At 35.7% G+C, this 18,466-nt stretch overlaps 2 protein-coding genes across 4 annotated transcripts in view; both read right to left on the bottom strand.

Annotated features, from left to right (window-relative positions):
• Window positions 1–839: 839 nt before the first annotated feature.
• Window positions 840–6,863, bottom strand: LOC109045039 (rho guanine nucleotide exchange factor 6-like). 2 transcript variants are annotated; one of them, XM_042713174.1, is made up of 12 exons: window positions 6,502–6,861; window positions 4,902–5,001; window positions 4,449–4,505; window positions 4,146–4,289; window positions 3,927–4,013; window positions 3,771–3,852; window positions 3,441–3,577; window positions 3,130–3,276; window positions 2,954–3,055; window positions 2,510–2,585; window positions 1,360–1,436; window positions 840–1,226 (listed from the first exon to the last, which is right to left on the bottom strand). In XM_042713174.1, exons 1-12 carry the CDS (start codon window positions 6,588–6,590, stop codon window positions 1,155–1,157), a joined length of 1,170 nt encoding a protein of 389 aa, XP_042569108.1. In that variant the 5' UTR covers window positions 6,591–6,861; the 3' UTR covers window positions 840–1,154. The 2 variants fall into 2 exon arrangements, with proteins under 2 accessions (XP_042569108.1, XP_042569109.1); XM_042713175.1 differs by lacking the exon at window positions 4,449–4,505 and having other exon boundaries at window positions 6,502–6,863.
• Window positions 6,864–7,697: 834 nt separating this feature from the next.
• Window positions 7,698–18,466, bottom strand: part of ttll10 (tubulin tyrosine ligase-like family, member 10) — a 33,557-nt gene continuing 22,788 nt past the window's right edge. The window contains exons 2-12 of one of the 2 annotated variants that reach the window (XM_042713172.1): window positions 15,645–15,963; window positions 14,599–14,698; window positions 14,168–14,286; window positions 13,961–14,081; window positions 13,783–13,859; window positions 12,071–12,257; window positions 11,344–11,515; window positions 11,109–11,249; window positions 10,540–10,656; window positions 9,179–9,272; window positions 7,698–8,900 (exon numbers count right to left, since the gene is read on the bottom strand). In XM_042713172.1, the coding sequence (XP_042569106.1) occupies window positions 8,164–8,900; window positions 9,179–9,272; window positions 10,540–10,656; window positions 11,109–11,249; window positions 11,344–11,515; window positions 12,071–12,257; window positions 13,783–13,859; window positions 13,961–14,081; window positions 14,168–14,286; window positions 14,599–14,698; window positions 15,645–15,933 (2,154 nt within the window). In that variant the 5' untranslated portion in view covers window positions 15,934–15,963 and the 3' untranslated portion in view covers window positions 7,698–8,163. Of the gene's footprint in view, window positions 8,901–9,178; window positions 9,273–10,539; window positions 10,657–11,108; window positions 11,250–11,343; window positions 11,516–12,070; window positions 12,258–13,782; window positions 13,860–13,960; window positions 14,082–14,167; window positions 14,287–14,598; window positions 14,699–15,644; window positions 15,964–18,466 lie in introns of those variants that run through there. The other variant, XM_042713173.1, reaches the window with a different exon arrangement.

Here is an 18,466-nt window from a genome sequence, read left to right as displayed (position 1 = left end):
GTCTTTTTGAATTACAACAGCACTATGCCTTTCTGGCAACACACCAGAACAGTGTCTTGAGTGGGTATAAATTTTGGCTGGTAGTCAGAAGGTTGAATGTTCAAGTCCTGCCTGGGGTGATCCTGAAGTTGTACCTCTGCTGTTTTTGACTTTGCATCTCACTGAGTGCTCATAGATGAAAGGGTTTACTGTTGCCAAGTAATTGCTACATGCAGGTATATTTTATTGTTTCCTTACCTTCTAATACTGAATAATATCAAACACCACAAGTTGCCAGAAAAATACAATATCCTTAACAAGCAGAACAGACACGATGATTTACATCTCTATTGTACCCTGCTGGGATGCATGTTATGCTATGATGCCATTTTAATGATTATTATATTTTGCATCATTTTCTCTCCCTTCTTGTTTGTTTGTAAAGACACTTAACACCACTGCCCTCTGCTGACAGTAACCTGCAACTACACAGAAAGCCTCCCAGGCCAAAGTAACAACACTCACTTGGATTGACAAATACTATACCTCAGGGTTGATAACCCATTCTGTTAATATACCTGGTTGTCTTCTGTATTTATCTTGAAATCTGTCATGGAACCTAGCTTGTATAAACCACAATGAAATGATTTAACAATGAACAAAAAAGGTACACCTATTTGATTTCACTGTGGATGCCATCTGGCTCTTCTGTCCCATTCTCTGAAACAAAGTTATTACAAATTACTCCTGAATCACTTGAACATTGTTTGATGACATTGAAGAAGAAGAAGAAGAAGAAGAAGAAGAAGAAGAAGAAGAAGAAGAAAGATACCTTAGCTCAGATATATGAGGCCCTGAAATTAAATACTAATTAAAACAGTTTATTACATCACATTTAAACATTTGTATTCATTTTATACATTGTACTTACTGTATGTATACATGTGAGGCCTGTTCCCTACCTCAAAACAGATATTTATGGAGCAGACTGTAATAATAACTATCTAAACCTGCAAATTTCCTAGCTATTGAAAATCCTTCCTCACAAGCAGTGAAGAGATTTGTTACTTAGGAGTAAAATGCAACAGTAAAATGTTAATTTGTAATCAGCAGCTTTCATTGGGCACAATATATGGAGTTCACAGCCATTTTAATTTCCATCCGTCACATCATCCTCAGCTTCTGCGCTTCTTCGGTATCAGAGGTGGAGGGGTATGATGTGGCAATGAATCTGCCACTTTATCAGGCTGTGGCAGATGGAGAAAAAAAAAATCTTCAAATGTATTGTATCAGTATGTTTAGGATGTATGACTATTTACACTGAAGTTGCTTGTTTTGCTATGATGATCATTAGCTAAAATACAACAACTGCACACTTGCCTGTTGTAACTGGAAGATCCAGCTTTGATAGTCCTCAGGGGATGTACAGGAGACAAGCAGAGGCTCCATCAGTTCACCTGGAAAATACATCACTCCAGATCAGCAGAAAGATTACAGTACAACAGTTTAGAAAACACACCTGACGTTGTGTGAAATTGGTACTGTATATGGCTTGAAATGTGTCAGAAAGGTGCACAGAAGAAGCTATGAAGCGACATGAATCATAGTACCCATATTTTTTATTTAAAAAGGGCATTTTCAAGATATTTCTATAACTTGGTGCCATTTCAAATAAATGGCCTCTTTAACAGTTTCAAGTGATAAGAGGAACACACTGAGAAGCCAGTCTGAGTGTGCTTATCATCACATGGCTGAAGCTGAGTCACACGCATCTATGACTACCACAGATCACTTGATTTCTGACTCTTATCTCAAAATATGAAATGTATCCAGCTTTGGCTTTCTTGGGATATATAAAAGATCAATATATCACAATATATAGTATATCCTAATATACCTCCAACAAACTAATGAGTAAGACACATGGTTTGGTGTTATGCGAGAATTATTTCTTGGATTCTCATGGCAATTCATATAGTGAAATGACTGATATGACAGATAAGCATAACACAGATATATGCCTGAAGAAAGTAAAGACCATTACCACATCCTTCACTGAAGTGTGTGGTGTGAGAACGCTAGCACACTGTGACAGTATATACAGCTATATGTGCTGGCCCAAACAGAAGTGAATCTGTCCTTTTACAAAGATCTGTGGTTAGAATTACTGGCTTCATGCATTTACATTTGATTTTATATATATTAATTTATGTACAAATTAGGATATGTCCAAGAGTTCCCTTGTGAAAAAATACACATAATGGTAACACTTTATTTTTATAATCCACTTTAGACATTCAGCTACCTATAAATAACTTTGCAACATGTGGGCTAGCTGTCATTAGAGTATTTGTAGACTGTTTGCTTAATAACTGTTAACACTTTATTTTGATGTTCGCTCAATAGACGTTCTACTGACTTTAAGTAACTTTGCAAACACGGCAACTTATTCTACTAACCCTAACCTAATATAAATAATATATAAAATATAAGGAATAGTATAAGTACACCTGTTCAGAAAGATACTTACCTGTGAGTTCAAACTCCAGTCTGCCAGGTAGTGCAGATCTTTCCATGGCTTTAATGCTCTTAAGTGGCAGACGACCCTTTAGTATAAAACAATACAACTCAGTTAGTGCTGTCATACTGTATAAACATGTGAAGAGTATTATATTTTGAATTCAAATTTTGTTTTATTTCACTTAAATTGAAGTCAAATAATAATGATTCTGGCCGGAAGGTCTTTCATGAAGATGTCTTAAAATGCACTTGATACATGAACATTACCCACTCTATATTTAAAGGATCAGTATGTTTAAACCCCACTGTTAGCACTTTGTCAGTGACTTTTTAACGAAGCTTAGGGTTCACCATTTAAGGCTGCCAAATACATTTCAATGGTTCACAGTAGCAGACATACTGCTGATAATGCAGTGTTCTGCAGAGCTCAGTTTAGTCAGCAAAATCAGCTTACCTCATATTTCACACGTACATGACGACAGTCGAGAGACAGAATGAGGAGGTCACATGGGAAGAGCACAAGCAAACGCTCCTGAGGTTCCTGCAAACGTCGGTCCTGTTGTTTGAAAGAGGTCTGTTACCATCATGAATTACATGGACACAACTCTCTATTTATATCTATACTCTTACCTGTGTGTATGTATTGCTGATGTGCACCAGTGAAATGTATCTTGGATAGCCCATGTGCTGAATGGGCTTCCCCTCCCATTGCAAGATGGGAGACCGCAGTAAGTACCTTTTAAGCTCCTCCCTCTTCCAGTTTTCATTACATGGCACCTGGAACAGTGAAAATAAATGGTATAAGCAATAATAAAGATCCTTCTTTGAGCAAAAATAACCAATGCTTGATTGTTCGTTAATTTATTTTAATTTGTCAGTTTTATGAATTCTATATAGGATATATATTTCAGTTATATAGTACAAGACTGAATAAGATCTACCAAGTATGAGAGCGTGCTATGGGATGGGCTCAGCTGTTGCCTTAGGGATTTGTATCTCCTGTCCTCGATATTCTCCATCAAGGTTTTTGTTTCAGCAGCAGTAGCACAAAGGAAGATCTTTGAGTCCACCATAGGCCCTAGAGTATGTCATAAATTAATCACATTCTGTGACCTCAAAATATTCATATTTAGGAATATCTATCTATCTATCTATCTATCTATCTAATCTAATCTAAAAATATATATATATATATATATATATATATATATATATATATATATATATATATATATATATATATATATATATATATTTTAAGGGGATCTTACCGCTAATCTCAAACATATGTGGAGAACTGTGGTCCTGCTGTGAGATCAGACGCACCTCAATGGCTGAGAGAGGAAGAATGCCCTGTGATGAAACACACATGACAGTTTAGAGTGAAACTCATGCCATTAAGTATCTTTAAGTCTATTAAGTCTTACCTCATAAATAAAATCATGATTAGAGCTGTCCAAAGCGAGGATTAACAAATGGAAGGAAAATAAAACCAGATATCTTTCACTCATAGCCTGCAGACAGGAATCATAATGTATACAAGTATAAAGTTACTCAATAAGTTGGACATATGCATTAAAAAACATAGTTTGTGTCAGTTTGGCTCATGAACAGTGTGGTATGAAACAATTTAGCTGAATTGTTACCTTTGTGTATCCACTGTGTAAATACACTAAAGATGAGTGGATAATGTCTCCATAGGTGTGTGGTGCCTGTCCTTCCCATTCTCTGATAGGATGAGTGTATAACCTATGATGGAGCTCGTTTTTTGTCAAGCCCCAAAGCACCAGCTGATAAACAGGAATACAAAAAATATCACTCTACTTTATATTACAGTATATGAAGAACATATAATGTTGATAAATGCACAATTGATGATTGCATTTATTATTATTATTATTATTATTATTATCATTGTTCATTTATTTTTTAAGCTGATGAAGACATACTTGTGAATTGTTGTGTTTTGTTGGGTCCGTCACAGTCACAGAGACAGGTTCTGGGTTCTTACACAAGTCACAGATGTAGAAATGCAGTTGATAAAACTCTTATTCAGTGCAGACATTGTACTTAAATCTAGTGTAGATGTATGTGGACACAGTGGCCCCAAAAAGTTTAGATAGTTTAATACATTTAAGCTAAAAAAACTTGTCAGACTGTTACTGCATTATATAAAATATAAGACCAAATGGCATCTGCACACCAATGATTCTATTTTTTTTTTTCCAAATAAATGCCAGTAGGTTTGATAATTTGGTGTAATTCAGAAACATTCAATGTGTTGTTGTTTTTTTTCACTGTGTACATATACATATTCTTTCTTTTGTTTTCTATTTCTCTTTGTTAATGTCTTTTGTGGAAACATAGCTTCGCCCTTTGCCACTTCCTGTTTACTGGCTTACCTCCTGCTTCAGGTGCCTCACAGAGGGACAGCGATGACGACTTTCATCTGTGCCATTCCTTGTGGAAATCTGGAGCCTGCTTTCAGCAAGATTCCAGATCCTAAAACAGCAGATGGCTAAACACTGTCAAATCACTTTATCTTGTAGCAGATGAGGATTTAAGAAATGGAATGCAAATTGTTGTGCTCTGCACTGTGTGATAGATTTAGCGGAAGAGAATTTTGGTCATGGCTGTTCTATACAAGAATCATGTTTGACTGTTTTGCAAGGGAATGCTAATGCACTTTAATATTAAGCTTGCTAGAAAAATTAATTCATGTGGTAAAATGTAAAAATATTAGTTAACATTACAAATATCAAGACAGAGTTATACCAATAAAAGTAATTTTCAAGGTTCAGATCTCCTTAATGCGACAACCTCATATATCTATATTTTAGCATGCATTTAGTTTTCCATTAGTAAAAATAAACATGAAGATCATCCTAATCTAGTCTGAGAAACCATTACATCCATTTGGACATCACATATGACAAATTATCACCCTATAGTCAGCCTGAAGCCATTGTTTTTATTACTTTATCATCGCACTTTAACAAACACTTTGTGTGAGGCTTGTTCCCTAAATATCACCTATTTCACCCCCAGACCCTCTGTTCCCACTGCTTTACCCATGCTGCTTGCTGGGGAAGTGCCCAGACATAAGCAGCTTACTGTGGGTGGTGAATGACAAGCAGACCCCCTCCATCTGACCCTCATTGTGCCTGACTCTTTAAAATACACCCACAAAACAGGTATATTGCAAGACCATTGTCCACATAATGATTGATTTAATTTATTATTACTCTAAACAGACAATGTTTTCACCCCGATGCAGTATCTGCATATTATAAACCTGTGTACATTTTCGCAGACTGGCCGTTGTCTGATCCCCGTTTTTTCTGCTAGTTTAACCACATAAAGCTTATGAGCTCTGATTAACTCCCACTCTAATCCCTACAGTCACCTAATGAGAGGATTGAGGCTTCCAGCTTGGAGTAAGACACCAGACTGCTCAAACACACTTGGCTCCTTTAATTAGCTATACTAGTTGCATTAGTTCTGCCTCATTTGGTTTATGAGAGGTTCTAATGAGATCTGTAGCTGCAAGTCTGCTGTCCATCCACAGTAAACACCACCATTGTGAATGGTATAAAACAACTCAAACTCAAGATGTTTCACACAGTTACATCAGATACATTTCAGACAAACAGAATTGAAGCAGAACAGTTTGATGTAAGAACTGGCAGTTAGAAATGGCTTGGCTGAAACTGAAAACGTCACATGGTTTTTCACTATAAAGACCATTACTCTTAATACATATCCAACAGATATTGACAATGCCAGTGGACAGCTGCTTCTATTTTAACCTCCACATGATTATGAACAACTAACATACTCATTTCTTTCTTTCTTGCAGTTGTCGAAATGCTATCATACATTACCTAACACACTGAAAAGAGGAAGTTCCACTACTAAGTATTTTCCATCTGCCTAAGGTCCTGGTTTTCAACTAAACTGCATTTGCAAAGAAACAAAATCATACAGCATTCAAACTCTTACCCTGCATCGTTGATTTCCAGGAGTTCAATCTCATCTGGGCCCACCTCGTCAGTCCCTGTATGCCTCTGTGTCACACTGCAGCATCCCATAACTTGTCTACACCTTACCTCTCTTTTCCACAAACACGTCTCCAATTGCTTCTCCTCTAAACTACACACTGAGGGCCATCTGGTCACCCCCACAATCCCCACACCCCACCGGACTATAAGTAGGGTTCAAGAATGAGATGCACAGAAGCCTGAATATAGTTCCTTGCAGTAAAAGACAAAAAATAAAAAATTAAAAAAAGACATTGGACAGAAGTCGACAAAGTTGAACAATTGAAGAGGATCCAGAGAGGTGTATGAAACTTTCAAGCACAGCAGTTACACACAAATACTGCAGTATTTCTTCCTGTTGGTATCAGTGGTGACGCAGCAGCAGCCAACACAACTTCCTCACTTCACTCAGTTTCATTTGTGAGTGAGCTTGAAAGCATTGAACGGTTTGTTTTCGACTTTGATTTTACACATGGGGGACGCAAGCAGCATCAATAAAGCAAATCCCATTTAAGATGATTACACCTCATGAAGTCAACACACAAAGTAGGCAAAAGGTAGCCACAACAAAAAAGCCACAGGTGAGTTAGAGACATGTGTTTACTGGTAATGAGGAGCGTGTTAGCATGTATAGAGGTCTAATCTGGTGTTTGTTTTGTCGCATGAGCCACAGATGGAGGAAGAAGGAGGGTTCTGTGGCTGAAATACCACAGACAAAAAGGGGGGTGGGGGGGTTATTGTCTGTACTTCACTCAAAGAGAACATTCAAAATAACTTTAAAACTTCATTGAAGAAGTTATAGTAATTTGATGGGGGAAAAAATGATGGTGGTGAGCAGAAGCATCATGTCTGATTCTTTGTGAGATGAGACATAACTTAAAAAAAGCAGCTTAACAGTTCTCTTCAAAGCTTAATTTTTTTTTATTTAATTTAGTGTGCCACAAAACTCAGGTTCAAATCGTAACATTAAATATAATATATATAGGCTTCCATATATACATATATATATATATATATTGAAAGAAATACCTTTATAAAGCAAGAACGCATTAAACTGATAAAAAATGACAATGTTACTAAAAAATTATATTTCAAATAAATGTTTTTGTGCCATGTGTAAATGTTCTTTTTAACTTTTTATTCATCAGAGAATCCTGGAAAAAAACCAAGTTATATATAATGTTACTTTGTATATATAACAGTATAAATGACGTTACTTTTTCCACAATATTACTGTTGTACTGTGGTTTTGTGGAAAAAAATGCAGCCTTGGTGAGCAACCAAGCAGAACTCATTTTGTCAACATTTTTGAGCATCTATGGATAAAATAGACGTGAAAGGTGTGAATAAATTGGACATTAATTAGATATGTATAAGTGGATGACATGCAAAAAAAAAAAACTTTCTAATTTTTTTTTTTTTTTTACAAATAAAATTTTATTTGGAAGTCACGTTAAACTTTAAAAAAATGTAAATGTTAAAAAGTTAAACCTTTGAAGGGGAATCCATTTGAATCGACATTATGCTTCTGGTGATGAGCAACATCATTAGTCATAAGCAGAAGCAAATTCTCATTATTCTGAGAAAAAGCAATTATAATAACAATGACACTATAGCTCATTTGTCATCCATCATCTTCCTGTTCCTTTACTTTGGCCTCTTTCATTTCTGTCCCCACAGTGTGGAAGGAGTATTGCTCAGCCAAATGAATCTTGGATGTTTTTAGGTTGCAGCTCATGCGCTCCATTCTGTCTGTTTGGTGGCCTTGAGCTCCAAGTCTTTGTGTGGACTTTGAGCCTTTGCTCAGGGCTGGTGAAGACAATGACCTGATTGCACTTCTCACTGGCTGCGGAGGCACGTTGAGGTTGGATATCACTGCAGGATGTTGCCAGGTGCACTTGCTGAGCTGAAGCACAACACGAGACCGCATGGGTTTGGGCTGGTGTGGTCGAAGCTGATTTGTTTCTTGAGCTTTGGATGTCAGAGGCTTCTGGGATATAGGTGAAGGTTGTTTCATTGGTAACTCCACAGGTTGCTGTGAAGGTGGGATGGTATTGGACAAAGCAGAAGAAGAGAGGACGGCGGTGGAAGGGATCAGACATTTAGTTTGAGTTTCAGAATATTTGCTGGGCCTACCGGTCGATTTCCCTGTTTGTGATGCAATGGCAACGGTTTTATTGGTGTCAATGTGGGTGGAGCTGCTCTTTGGGTGGAGGGTCGAGAAAGCCCCGGTGGTTTTGTGTCTCTGTTTAGTTATGGTCAGAGTCTCACCACTATACAGCAATAGAAAATGTCTTTGACTGTTTAGCGGCAACAGTTTCAGTCCACAGCAAGACTTATGGAAGATTTCCAAAGTAAGGTCTGAAATGAAAGGATGTCACATCTACAACAAGTGTTGTCACACCTCATCTTATAAAGGGCCATCACAAGCAACACATTTTCACAGCTTTTATATATGCATTATTCAAACAAACTAGAAGTTTCATCTCATTTATAATGGCACATTTCACACTGTTGATGCATCACATTTAAAACACATTTGTTTGTACATAATTGATCAAAGTGTGGTTTAACTGTCTGAATATTTATGTACCTGCTAAACATTTAATGCATCCAAAGCTATTATTTACTTAACTCACCAAGTGCCTCGGTGACTGTCTGTGGTATCACATCTTTCAGTACTTCACAGTTAGTATGCAGTGCAGGGTTACAATTCATCTCGAGCAACCAGACCTGCCCAAAACAAACACATCACATTACAATTTAAGTGACTTCTCAAGCTATGAAGATGAAGATAAAAGGAGCTCTTTCGTTAAAGTGACAAACAAAGTCAAGTGACATAAATTGACTAGATAAAAATGTAATATGTATTTAAAAATGCACATAATGCTTTACATTTTATAATTAATTTCTAAATTATTATATGAATTTATAAAAGTTATGTTTTTGTCCAATTTGACCATGGAAATTCAGTACTCTGATGAACTACGCTCTATCATACTCTGTCATACCAGCCATCAATACACATCTGAACTGTGAAGACTGTTCAGAGTAACTATCAAACAATTCAATGTCGACTGACAACAAAATCAGCATGTATTCAAAATAATGCGTGAGCACAAAACAGTTGAATTGCTATGTAATGCAATGACAAATGGTAATGAGCTTAATAACCATGCATTAATCGAATGCAATAAAACAAAGAGAAACCAAATAATAACTATATGACCTTTGATTATGTATACGTCTATTCTCCCTTTCCTTTATAAATACCAACAAAAAACTTACAATAGATTTTCGCCAGTAGATGGCAGTCTTACCCAACTCAAATTGCTCTATTTATTTTACAGTAATCAAGCACAATTATATTTTGCCTAAACTACAATTGTGTACATCAAACTACCTTTTTGTGCTCACTCTGGAGATGACAGTGTGACAAGAATTAACACTGACATTGAGTGTGAATCAAATTTACACATATCAGTGAAGCAAGTACTGAATATTTCTAATGCAAGATTTGTAAGGTACTGTAATAGTTTTATGTGTCAATTATAATCGAGTTTATGCTGTGCAATGTAAATGTTGTTGGTTGTTATGTGTGAATCCATAATGATCTGGTCACCTGGAGACCAGAAATTGCCTGGCCTGGGGACGGCATGTTTACACTGACAGTACATGGGTTGCCTGGCAACTGCTTGGCAGGGATTGAATTTAGGATGCTCCATAGGGGACAGTCGGCCTCTGAACATCATGTTTGCAGAGAATCATGCCAGCATTAGAAAACTGTATTATAATTGTCATGAAGAAACTAAGGAGATTACAGAAGAGATAAATAAAGACTTTATATTTGTAATGCGTCTTACCACATTCGGTGGATAACTCTAAAACTAATCTGCTGTGTCTGACTCTGTAAGCCTTTCAGGCTTTAAACACACACACACACACACACAAAAAATTCCATTCCCCCTGAAGTCCCTATAAACACTCTTTTGTGTCTCACCTTGAAATCCTCATCAATCAAGAAGTCACAACCAATTAGGTCAAAGTAACCAAGTTTGCAGTCCAGCTTGGCTTTGACAGCTTGAAAGCACTGCATGATAATATGTTGCATCTTTTTCTGCAGAATAACAAAACATTCATGCAGTTTAATTATTGAATACTCAAATTAATAGTTGTTCCTCTGTTTTAGAGTTCATATTTGACTGACAAAAAACTGTTACTGTGTTTTGAGCTCCAAGATAATATACTGTCCTTAATTTAACATATTTTTGTTTTTATTTTTGGTTTCATCTTTCTCAATATATCTGATGAGCTTCTCTTTTAATATTTCATATACTCCCAAAATCGTTGTTACCATGACAACAGTATATCTGCATCCTTTCAAGTAATTTGAATAAATCTACACACATTCATTACTTTAAAAGATACAGGATTAGTTTAAAGATACATTTAAGATTAACACATATTATCACTTAATTATTCTTGATAATAACTTCTTATATATTATATAACTATAAAACTGATGTGAGCATATTGCTCAGTTGATTTGTAAATAATTATCAAACTCACTGCAAAAGGACCCAGAGCCCAATCTTTAGGCAGACCCTTTGACAGCATGTAAGTCTCATTAATGTATATATTGAAGCGCTCCATGGACCAAACGGTTTCCTCTTTTAGCAGGCTGTAGAGAGGATTTTTCTTCTGCATGTACTGAAACAAAGTCGAAATTGTAGTATCTTACAACCTGAATACAAGCAATATACATATTAATATTAATGGAGGTTTGAAATACACATTATCTTACTTGATTGGTCAGGTGGGCTGTTATATTGTCAGAGTTTGGGTCATAAAGGTTACATGTCAATCGGATGTAACCATGGCGAAAAAACACCATGTATGGCGAAGTGGAAGCAATTAGAAAGTATGACCGCACATCAAATTTCCGTCCTTTTAGTAGCAAAGGGTTCTGGATGTACTTAAAAGAATCAGAAGAGATTAGAAAAAAATCATTAGTACTGAATCATTTTTTTTTTATTATTAATGTGAATATGCATCAAGCATTTTTTATTATTTAATAAATGACATTTTATATATTGTTATTTATTAACATCAATTTAATTTATAATGTTAAATTATTTAATTAGTATTCATTTAACTAGTATTTTTAAATATTTATTTATAAATTGTTGTGTTAATTTTGTATACTCTTTAATATTGCTGCAGATTTCAGTGAATTGCTTGCCATGCTGTTCTAACATCCTAAATAATAAAAGAAAAATCTTTGCCGTTTTGCTTCGCTAGCGTGACAGAAACTAGCCCATGACCTGATCGCTGCCTCCCTGCAGAACAGAAGCTTGTTAACTTACTCTGTGGTAATGCTGACTGATTTCTGAATGAAAAGTTTAGAATGTGGACATCAAGATCTTTTTGTGTCGTTGGCCATGGATTCGGCAGGATTATAGATTGTGATTCACAGAATGATAACATATAATTAGAGCATGTGACCTTTTGAAATTGTCGGCTTTACTCACTGTTGAACAATCCGAGCTTGTGGCAAATTGAACGGGGACTTCCTGTTGTACTGCTGCTCTATTGTGTTCTGCAGTCGTTCTCTAAATGCTGTGATGTCTTCTGGCGTCCGCAGTAGAAAAATACCACGGCCTTGGTTAAGGCCTGTGGGCTTGCAGATCCACATGCTGGATTTATCATCGCATATTCCTGAAGGCCACATCAATTTTGTATTTATTAGATGCAGTACTGAATTTATTTCCAAAGTTAGGAATTTATATATATACACACTACAGTTCAAAAGTTTGGGATCAGCAAGATTTTTTATTTTTTTTTCTTAAGAAGTCTCTTGTACTCATCATCAAGGCTGTGTTTAGTTGATTAAAATACAGTAAAAACATTAATATTGTGAAATATTATTACAAATTGAAATAACAGTTTTCTATTTTAATATACTTTAAAATATAATTTATTCCTGTGGTGGTAAAGCTGAATTTTCAGCAGCCATTACTCCAGTCTTCAGTGTCACATCCCCCACGAACGTGATGATTTATTATCAATGATGAAAACTATTTTATACCTATTTTTATTATTTATTTATGTATTTTTTGGAACCAGTGATACTTTTTTCGGGATTTGATGAATAAAGTTGTAATCAATTTAACATATCCTTGCTAAATAAAAGATTATTTATTAAACATCAACAAAAACATATTGACCCCAAACCTTTAAAAGACAGTGTTTATTGTTACAAAAGATTTGAATAAATGCTGTTCAGAATAAATGCACAATTTTGAACATAAGACACTTCTTTAAAAATCTTACTGATCCCAAACCGGTAGTGCATATAAAGAAATTCATACTTACATTCATAAAATACTCCTATTTAAAATAAATACTGTTCTTTTAAACTTTATATTCATTAAAGAATCCTGAAAAAAAAAAAAAAAAAAAAAAAAAAACAATGAATCAGTTTTAACAAAAATATTAACAATATAATGTCACATTGAAGACTGGGGTACTGAGTGCTGAAAATTCAGCTTTGCCATCATAGCAATACATTATTTAAAATAAAAAATGAATAAAAATAGAAAACAGTTACTTTAAATTGTAAATTGTGTTGTAAATTACAATTTTACTGTATATTTGATCAAATAACTGTAGCTTTGGTGATTAAAGATTGTGTACTTCAGTGATCCTTAGTCAGATGCATTTACATTGTGACTATGCCTCAGAGTATTTGCAAGCAATTGTGTCGACTGTATTTTTTTTTTTACAAAAGTGTGACTCATATGGCCCATATAATTAGCCTCTTAGGTCAGTGTATCATGGGTTCCCCATGCGAGAGGTCCTATCAGGTCATCATGAGGTTACACTATCATTGGCCCTCTCTCCGTGGGGTGTTATTGTACTGTTTGTAGCACATTTGTGATCTGATCTCACAGACAGTACCTTGGGTTAAGATTGTTGGGAGGATGACATGCTAACATCACTGCTGAAAAACTGCTACACTGCTACCTTCAGTAAATTCTTCTCCCCACAAGAACTCTATTTTATGTACAGTATTAGAGATATCAAGCACATTGGCGAGCCACCCAAACCACTGCTCAGCCAAACAAAATCTAACAACAGTGAGTATAAGAGACCACTGTGGTTTGATCTTAATAAAATCTTAGGGACCCAAAACTTTTGAATGGTATCTGTATCTATCCGTATATTTAACCTGTAGTCATACCATTAAAGAAAGCCTCTCTCTCATCTTTCATATCCATACGAAAAGTGACAGGAAAAAAATCCTCCAGCCGCATCCTCCTGCAACATGTAAACAAATTTTGTATGTAGATGAAATTAAATAAAAATAAGAAGGAGAAGAATATAATCTGGTACTATCAAAAAGTTTTCCTATTTATAACCTGTTTCCACGTCCATAGTTGACCTTGCTGCTGACTCTGTCATACTCCCTTAGGCTGTTCAGAAGACCTATCTTAGTGGTCAGGACCTTATTATTGGGTATCTGGTAAATCAACTGGCCACCTGTATGAAAATAAACAGACAAAGTGTAGAATTTTTATTTCTTTTTTTCATGATTGCTGTGAACTTGTCATAACGAAACGCATCACCTGCTTTGAAGCTGTAGTAGGCAGCAGGTGATTTAGCTTCACACCACTTCAGCTTGTAGTCCGTCCTGGTCTTGTCATATATGCGCTGCCAGCCTCGACTCTCACAATATGACACAACTCTAAATATCAGATCAGACCAAGATATCTGTGTCATGTTTGAAACGTTTTAAAAAAAAATGGTTTGATAAGTTATCACAAAGTGCCAAATCTCCAAATCCCTGTTTTGTTTTTTTGTAATATTTCTTTATTCATCTCATGTTTCTCTCATGGACCTCTTGCAAAGAAAGACCAAGACAAACACCAAAACTGCAGTGTCATATACTTTAATCATATACTTTAAAACAACATAGAAAAATCACTGTTAAAAACAAATATGTATCAACTATATCCCGCCCCAAACACCTTGGTCAAAGTTTTTTTTTTTCACTCACATGGAGGCCCCATTGCTCCCCCCAAAGTAGAAGAAGGGTCCAGGGCCCCTTGGATTTTCAGGCCGCTTGTCTCTGTCCCTCTCAACAAATGAGACACTCACTGATCCAGTACACACAAGAAATACAAAGTAAACTTCACTTAAAAATAATCACCTAAAATAATACAGGGACTGTATTTTACATTATATATTGAGCCAAATATTGGATGGAAAATTGATAACTGTCCTTGTAAAAATCGTGAATTCTGCAATGTGTGTCAACTGGGGCGATCAAAGTTGCATTAGTGGGAGACACCTGATCTGAGAAGGTGTTTAATTAATCTCACCTCCTCTTCCTGACCCGTGAATGCACGCCTGACTACACTTAACCCTGTATCATGTTGACTAGTTTGTTTGCTGGCACTGAGCCAATACAATCAGTACTGATTAAATAAGTCATTTGACAATTACTGTGGCATTTTAGTTTTAAAACGTATCATGTTTAATAATAATGTAAATTATTAACCAGAAGCATCATTACTTTTTAATTTTTTTCTTAAACGTAAAATATGTTACAAACATAATAATAATAATAATTATAAAAAAATCAGAAATAAAATAACTTAACATTAAAATAACATTAATTTCAAACCTAAAATCAATTTTATAAGCAGAATTTATTTTATTTATTATTATTGCAGTTGTTGTTTCTTTGTATTCATAAAGTGTAAATTTTATATTTATATTAATTATAAGACCATATATACTATTACAAGTTACAGGTTACACTGTTTTATGGGTGCACTCAGTAATCTTTCCCTTATACATAAAGAAAGAAATAATACTTATAATATACATAGTCAAATGAGTGGAGCTTTTTGCCTCATGGGGGCACCCATGTTGAGATCAGTCAAATACACTGTATGCCCTAATAAATGGACAGCATTTCCCATTGCTTTGCATTTCTCAAGTTCTCATCTCTATACTAACAGTGCATTGATGCATTGAGTACAGTACAGAATCCACGAGTGTCTCGTCATCTACAACAACACAAATACTCTTACACACCTGGCAGGGCTCCGTCTGTATGTTTTACTCTGTGTATCTTCTGAGTGACCCTCCTTCTCCTTCGTGTCTCCTTGTTCTTCTCCATCTGCATTTCAGCTTCATTCCCATCTTGCATCACAACAAACGCGACCCCAGCATTCAGCGGACTGCCCTTCTCCTTCTCGTCTGATTGGCCCTGGTCGTCCATTATCTGCTGTGAGTCTCCAAGGACATGCTGTGTGTCCTGTCTCTGTCCAGCACCTGGCTCTTCTCCGTGCTGACGGGGCTCAACCCAGCTCTCACATGACATCACAGTCACACCCCTCCAACTGGTCCAGATCTACAGAGAGAGAGAGAAAAAAAGGATTTTCCACTAGCGCTGCCCGACTGACCTCTGGAGAGCCAGTGATCCAGAAAAAAAGCAACATCAGATATGCATGGCTATGTTTCAGCTTGGTAAGTTATTTATTGTGGTCACTGGAAATAACCTTAAAACTGCAGTATCAAAAAATGTTTTGAGCTTATTTTACCCAAACAATACATTGATATCATGGCCAAATATTTTTACATCATTAAAAATGCATAGTTAAAGACATCATAACTTAACTTTTAAGACACATACTATTTAACCAAGATTTTTTTTAGCAATTATATATTGGCTTAGCAGCTACTTTGAATGTACTAAATACAATTTTTAATGAACTTACACTGATTTTGGAGATCACAAAATGTTTTTCTCTTCCGTTCCTCTTTTTAAAAGTTCCTGTCTTCTCTGGGAACAACTATACTGTTCGTGTTTGTATGTTATAGCAGTCTAACATTGTTTGTTCAGTCCATGTACTTAAAAGACTATTGGAGCATGCTAACTCAATGCTGACCAAACTAGCCAGGCCAATGTAAACAACTACTTGTTACCTAGGAAATGGGTGTCTTAGCAACAGCTACTACTGGAGGCTAGAATCTCAGAACAAAAGAATCACTCCAGGAAATGATTCCCATCCATTATTAATTGTCCTACAGAACACCGTTGTGGCATTATAGTAATGTGAGAATGCATTTTCAAGCACAATGAATTGTCTGCAATGAAACCGTTTGTTTTATCTCTCTTAAGCTATTGTGTTCAATTAGGTGTAAAACATACTAGCCATGGGGAAATTAGATCTATTGTTGGTTAAAACAAAACACACTCAATCTGGTTCTTCTTTTCTTTAGCATTAAATATCTTAATTTCAAAATGGATGAATGCCCTATTCAAAATTCTGAGTCAATGGGTTTAATTTCTTTTCTCTTTGTGTCATCATGAGCAAAGCACAAAGGTAAAACATCAAACAAAGAACAAACCCTTAATAAATAAAACCCAAACACACCTGTCTCTAAGCAATTACTCTAATAAGAAAGATAGACACTTAACAGACCTTCATATTCACATTATAATTGTGTTAACAATATTGTGTTGCATAAGACTTCTAAAACAAGGATTCAGTCTATATTTGCACATGGTGATGTAATGATTAATAGTAGTAATGAATAGCAGCATAATAAAATGAAAGTTAGAATGTCACAATCAACTTCACAAATTTACACTGGCCTGGAAAATGTAAAGAATATGAAATACTACTTTCTTTGTTTCAGAATTCTAAAAAATTCAGTATGCTTCCAGGTTAAAGTTAGATTTTTATTTCCACATTTTGCAGTGAGGACAGAGATGTGAACCTTTATATATTCAGGTCCTGGAAATGCAGATAGAGATTTATTCTATATATGTTTTATATCCAGAGGTGCTAGTCATTTCCCACATATCCTAAATTTCAGGGTGTCTCCCAGAAAGTGTGAAAATTACTGCTCTTAATAACAACTGACTGTGGAAGACACACCCAGACACCAGTGGCAGTTAACTGTAATCCCACTCCTGACACTCCCCCCTCCCCCCACAATCCCAATAGTTTTGTCTAGGTCTTGCTCAATGGATAGAATTAATCCAGTGTGATTAGGAATTCATGGAGGGAAAGAACTGATTCTACATATACTTATTAGCAGAATAAGTACTCACTCATAAAAAGCAGGTGAGAAATAGATCTTTACATCATCTGAAAATGTGAGTGGTGTTTGCCTGTGCAAGCCTTTCTTGGCTATATTATGAGGGTCAATGAATAACATTTTTCTTTTTAAATTTAATTTCCTAATGTTTATAAACGTATACATTTTAATTGTATAAAGTAAAGAAAGAAAGAAAAAAACATTGCATCTTGTATCACATATTGAATATGTTTGTGATTGTCTTTTCCTTGAGGTCATGAGGTCTTAATGCAGTAGCTTCATGTTGTCAGATATGGCTTGTAGTTATGTATGTTAGTACATTGCTGGTTTCAGCCACACCTTGCCAGCAGGCTGCAATCTGATCGACGCTGTGTACAGAGTGCTGTGTAGGTGGACAAAGAAAACAGGTTTGTTTTACAGCCATGTAACTCCCCTGGCGCACCATCTGCCTATGAGTATGTGTGTGTGTGTGTGTGTGTGTGTGTGTGTGTGTGAGAGAGAGAGAGAGAGAGAGAGAGAGAGAGAGAGAGAGAGAAAGAGAGAGAGAGAGAGGGAGACTGTATATTTACTTTTGGAGAACTGACACATTCCTCATCATTGCCACCAACCAGGAAACCATGAATCATTTATGTATACAGTAAACCAATGAGCACTTTTTAAAGAATATTTTTGACTTCTAAATCTCACCATAACTTTTGAGATACAGTGGAGTGTGAAGGAGTGGACAGGACAAACTATTTATTTTTATGCCCTCAGCAGTTGGTGAAAGAGTGATGTCATCTTATTGCCATCATGCTATGCCAACA

The sequence above is a fragment of the Cyprinus carpio genome, chromosome A23 (genome assembly GCF_018340385.1).
Source record: "Cyprinus carpio isolate SPL01 chromosome A23, ASM1834038v1, whole genome shotgun sequence".
NCBI lineage: Eukaryota > Metazoa > Chordata > Actinopteri > Cypriniformes > Cyprinidae > Cyprinus > Cyprinus carpio.
The sequence above is the reverse complement of the archived record's forward strand: the minus strand, read 5'-3'. Positions and strand labels throughout refer to the sequence as shown.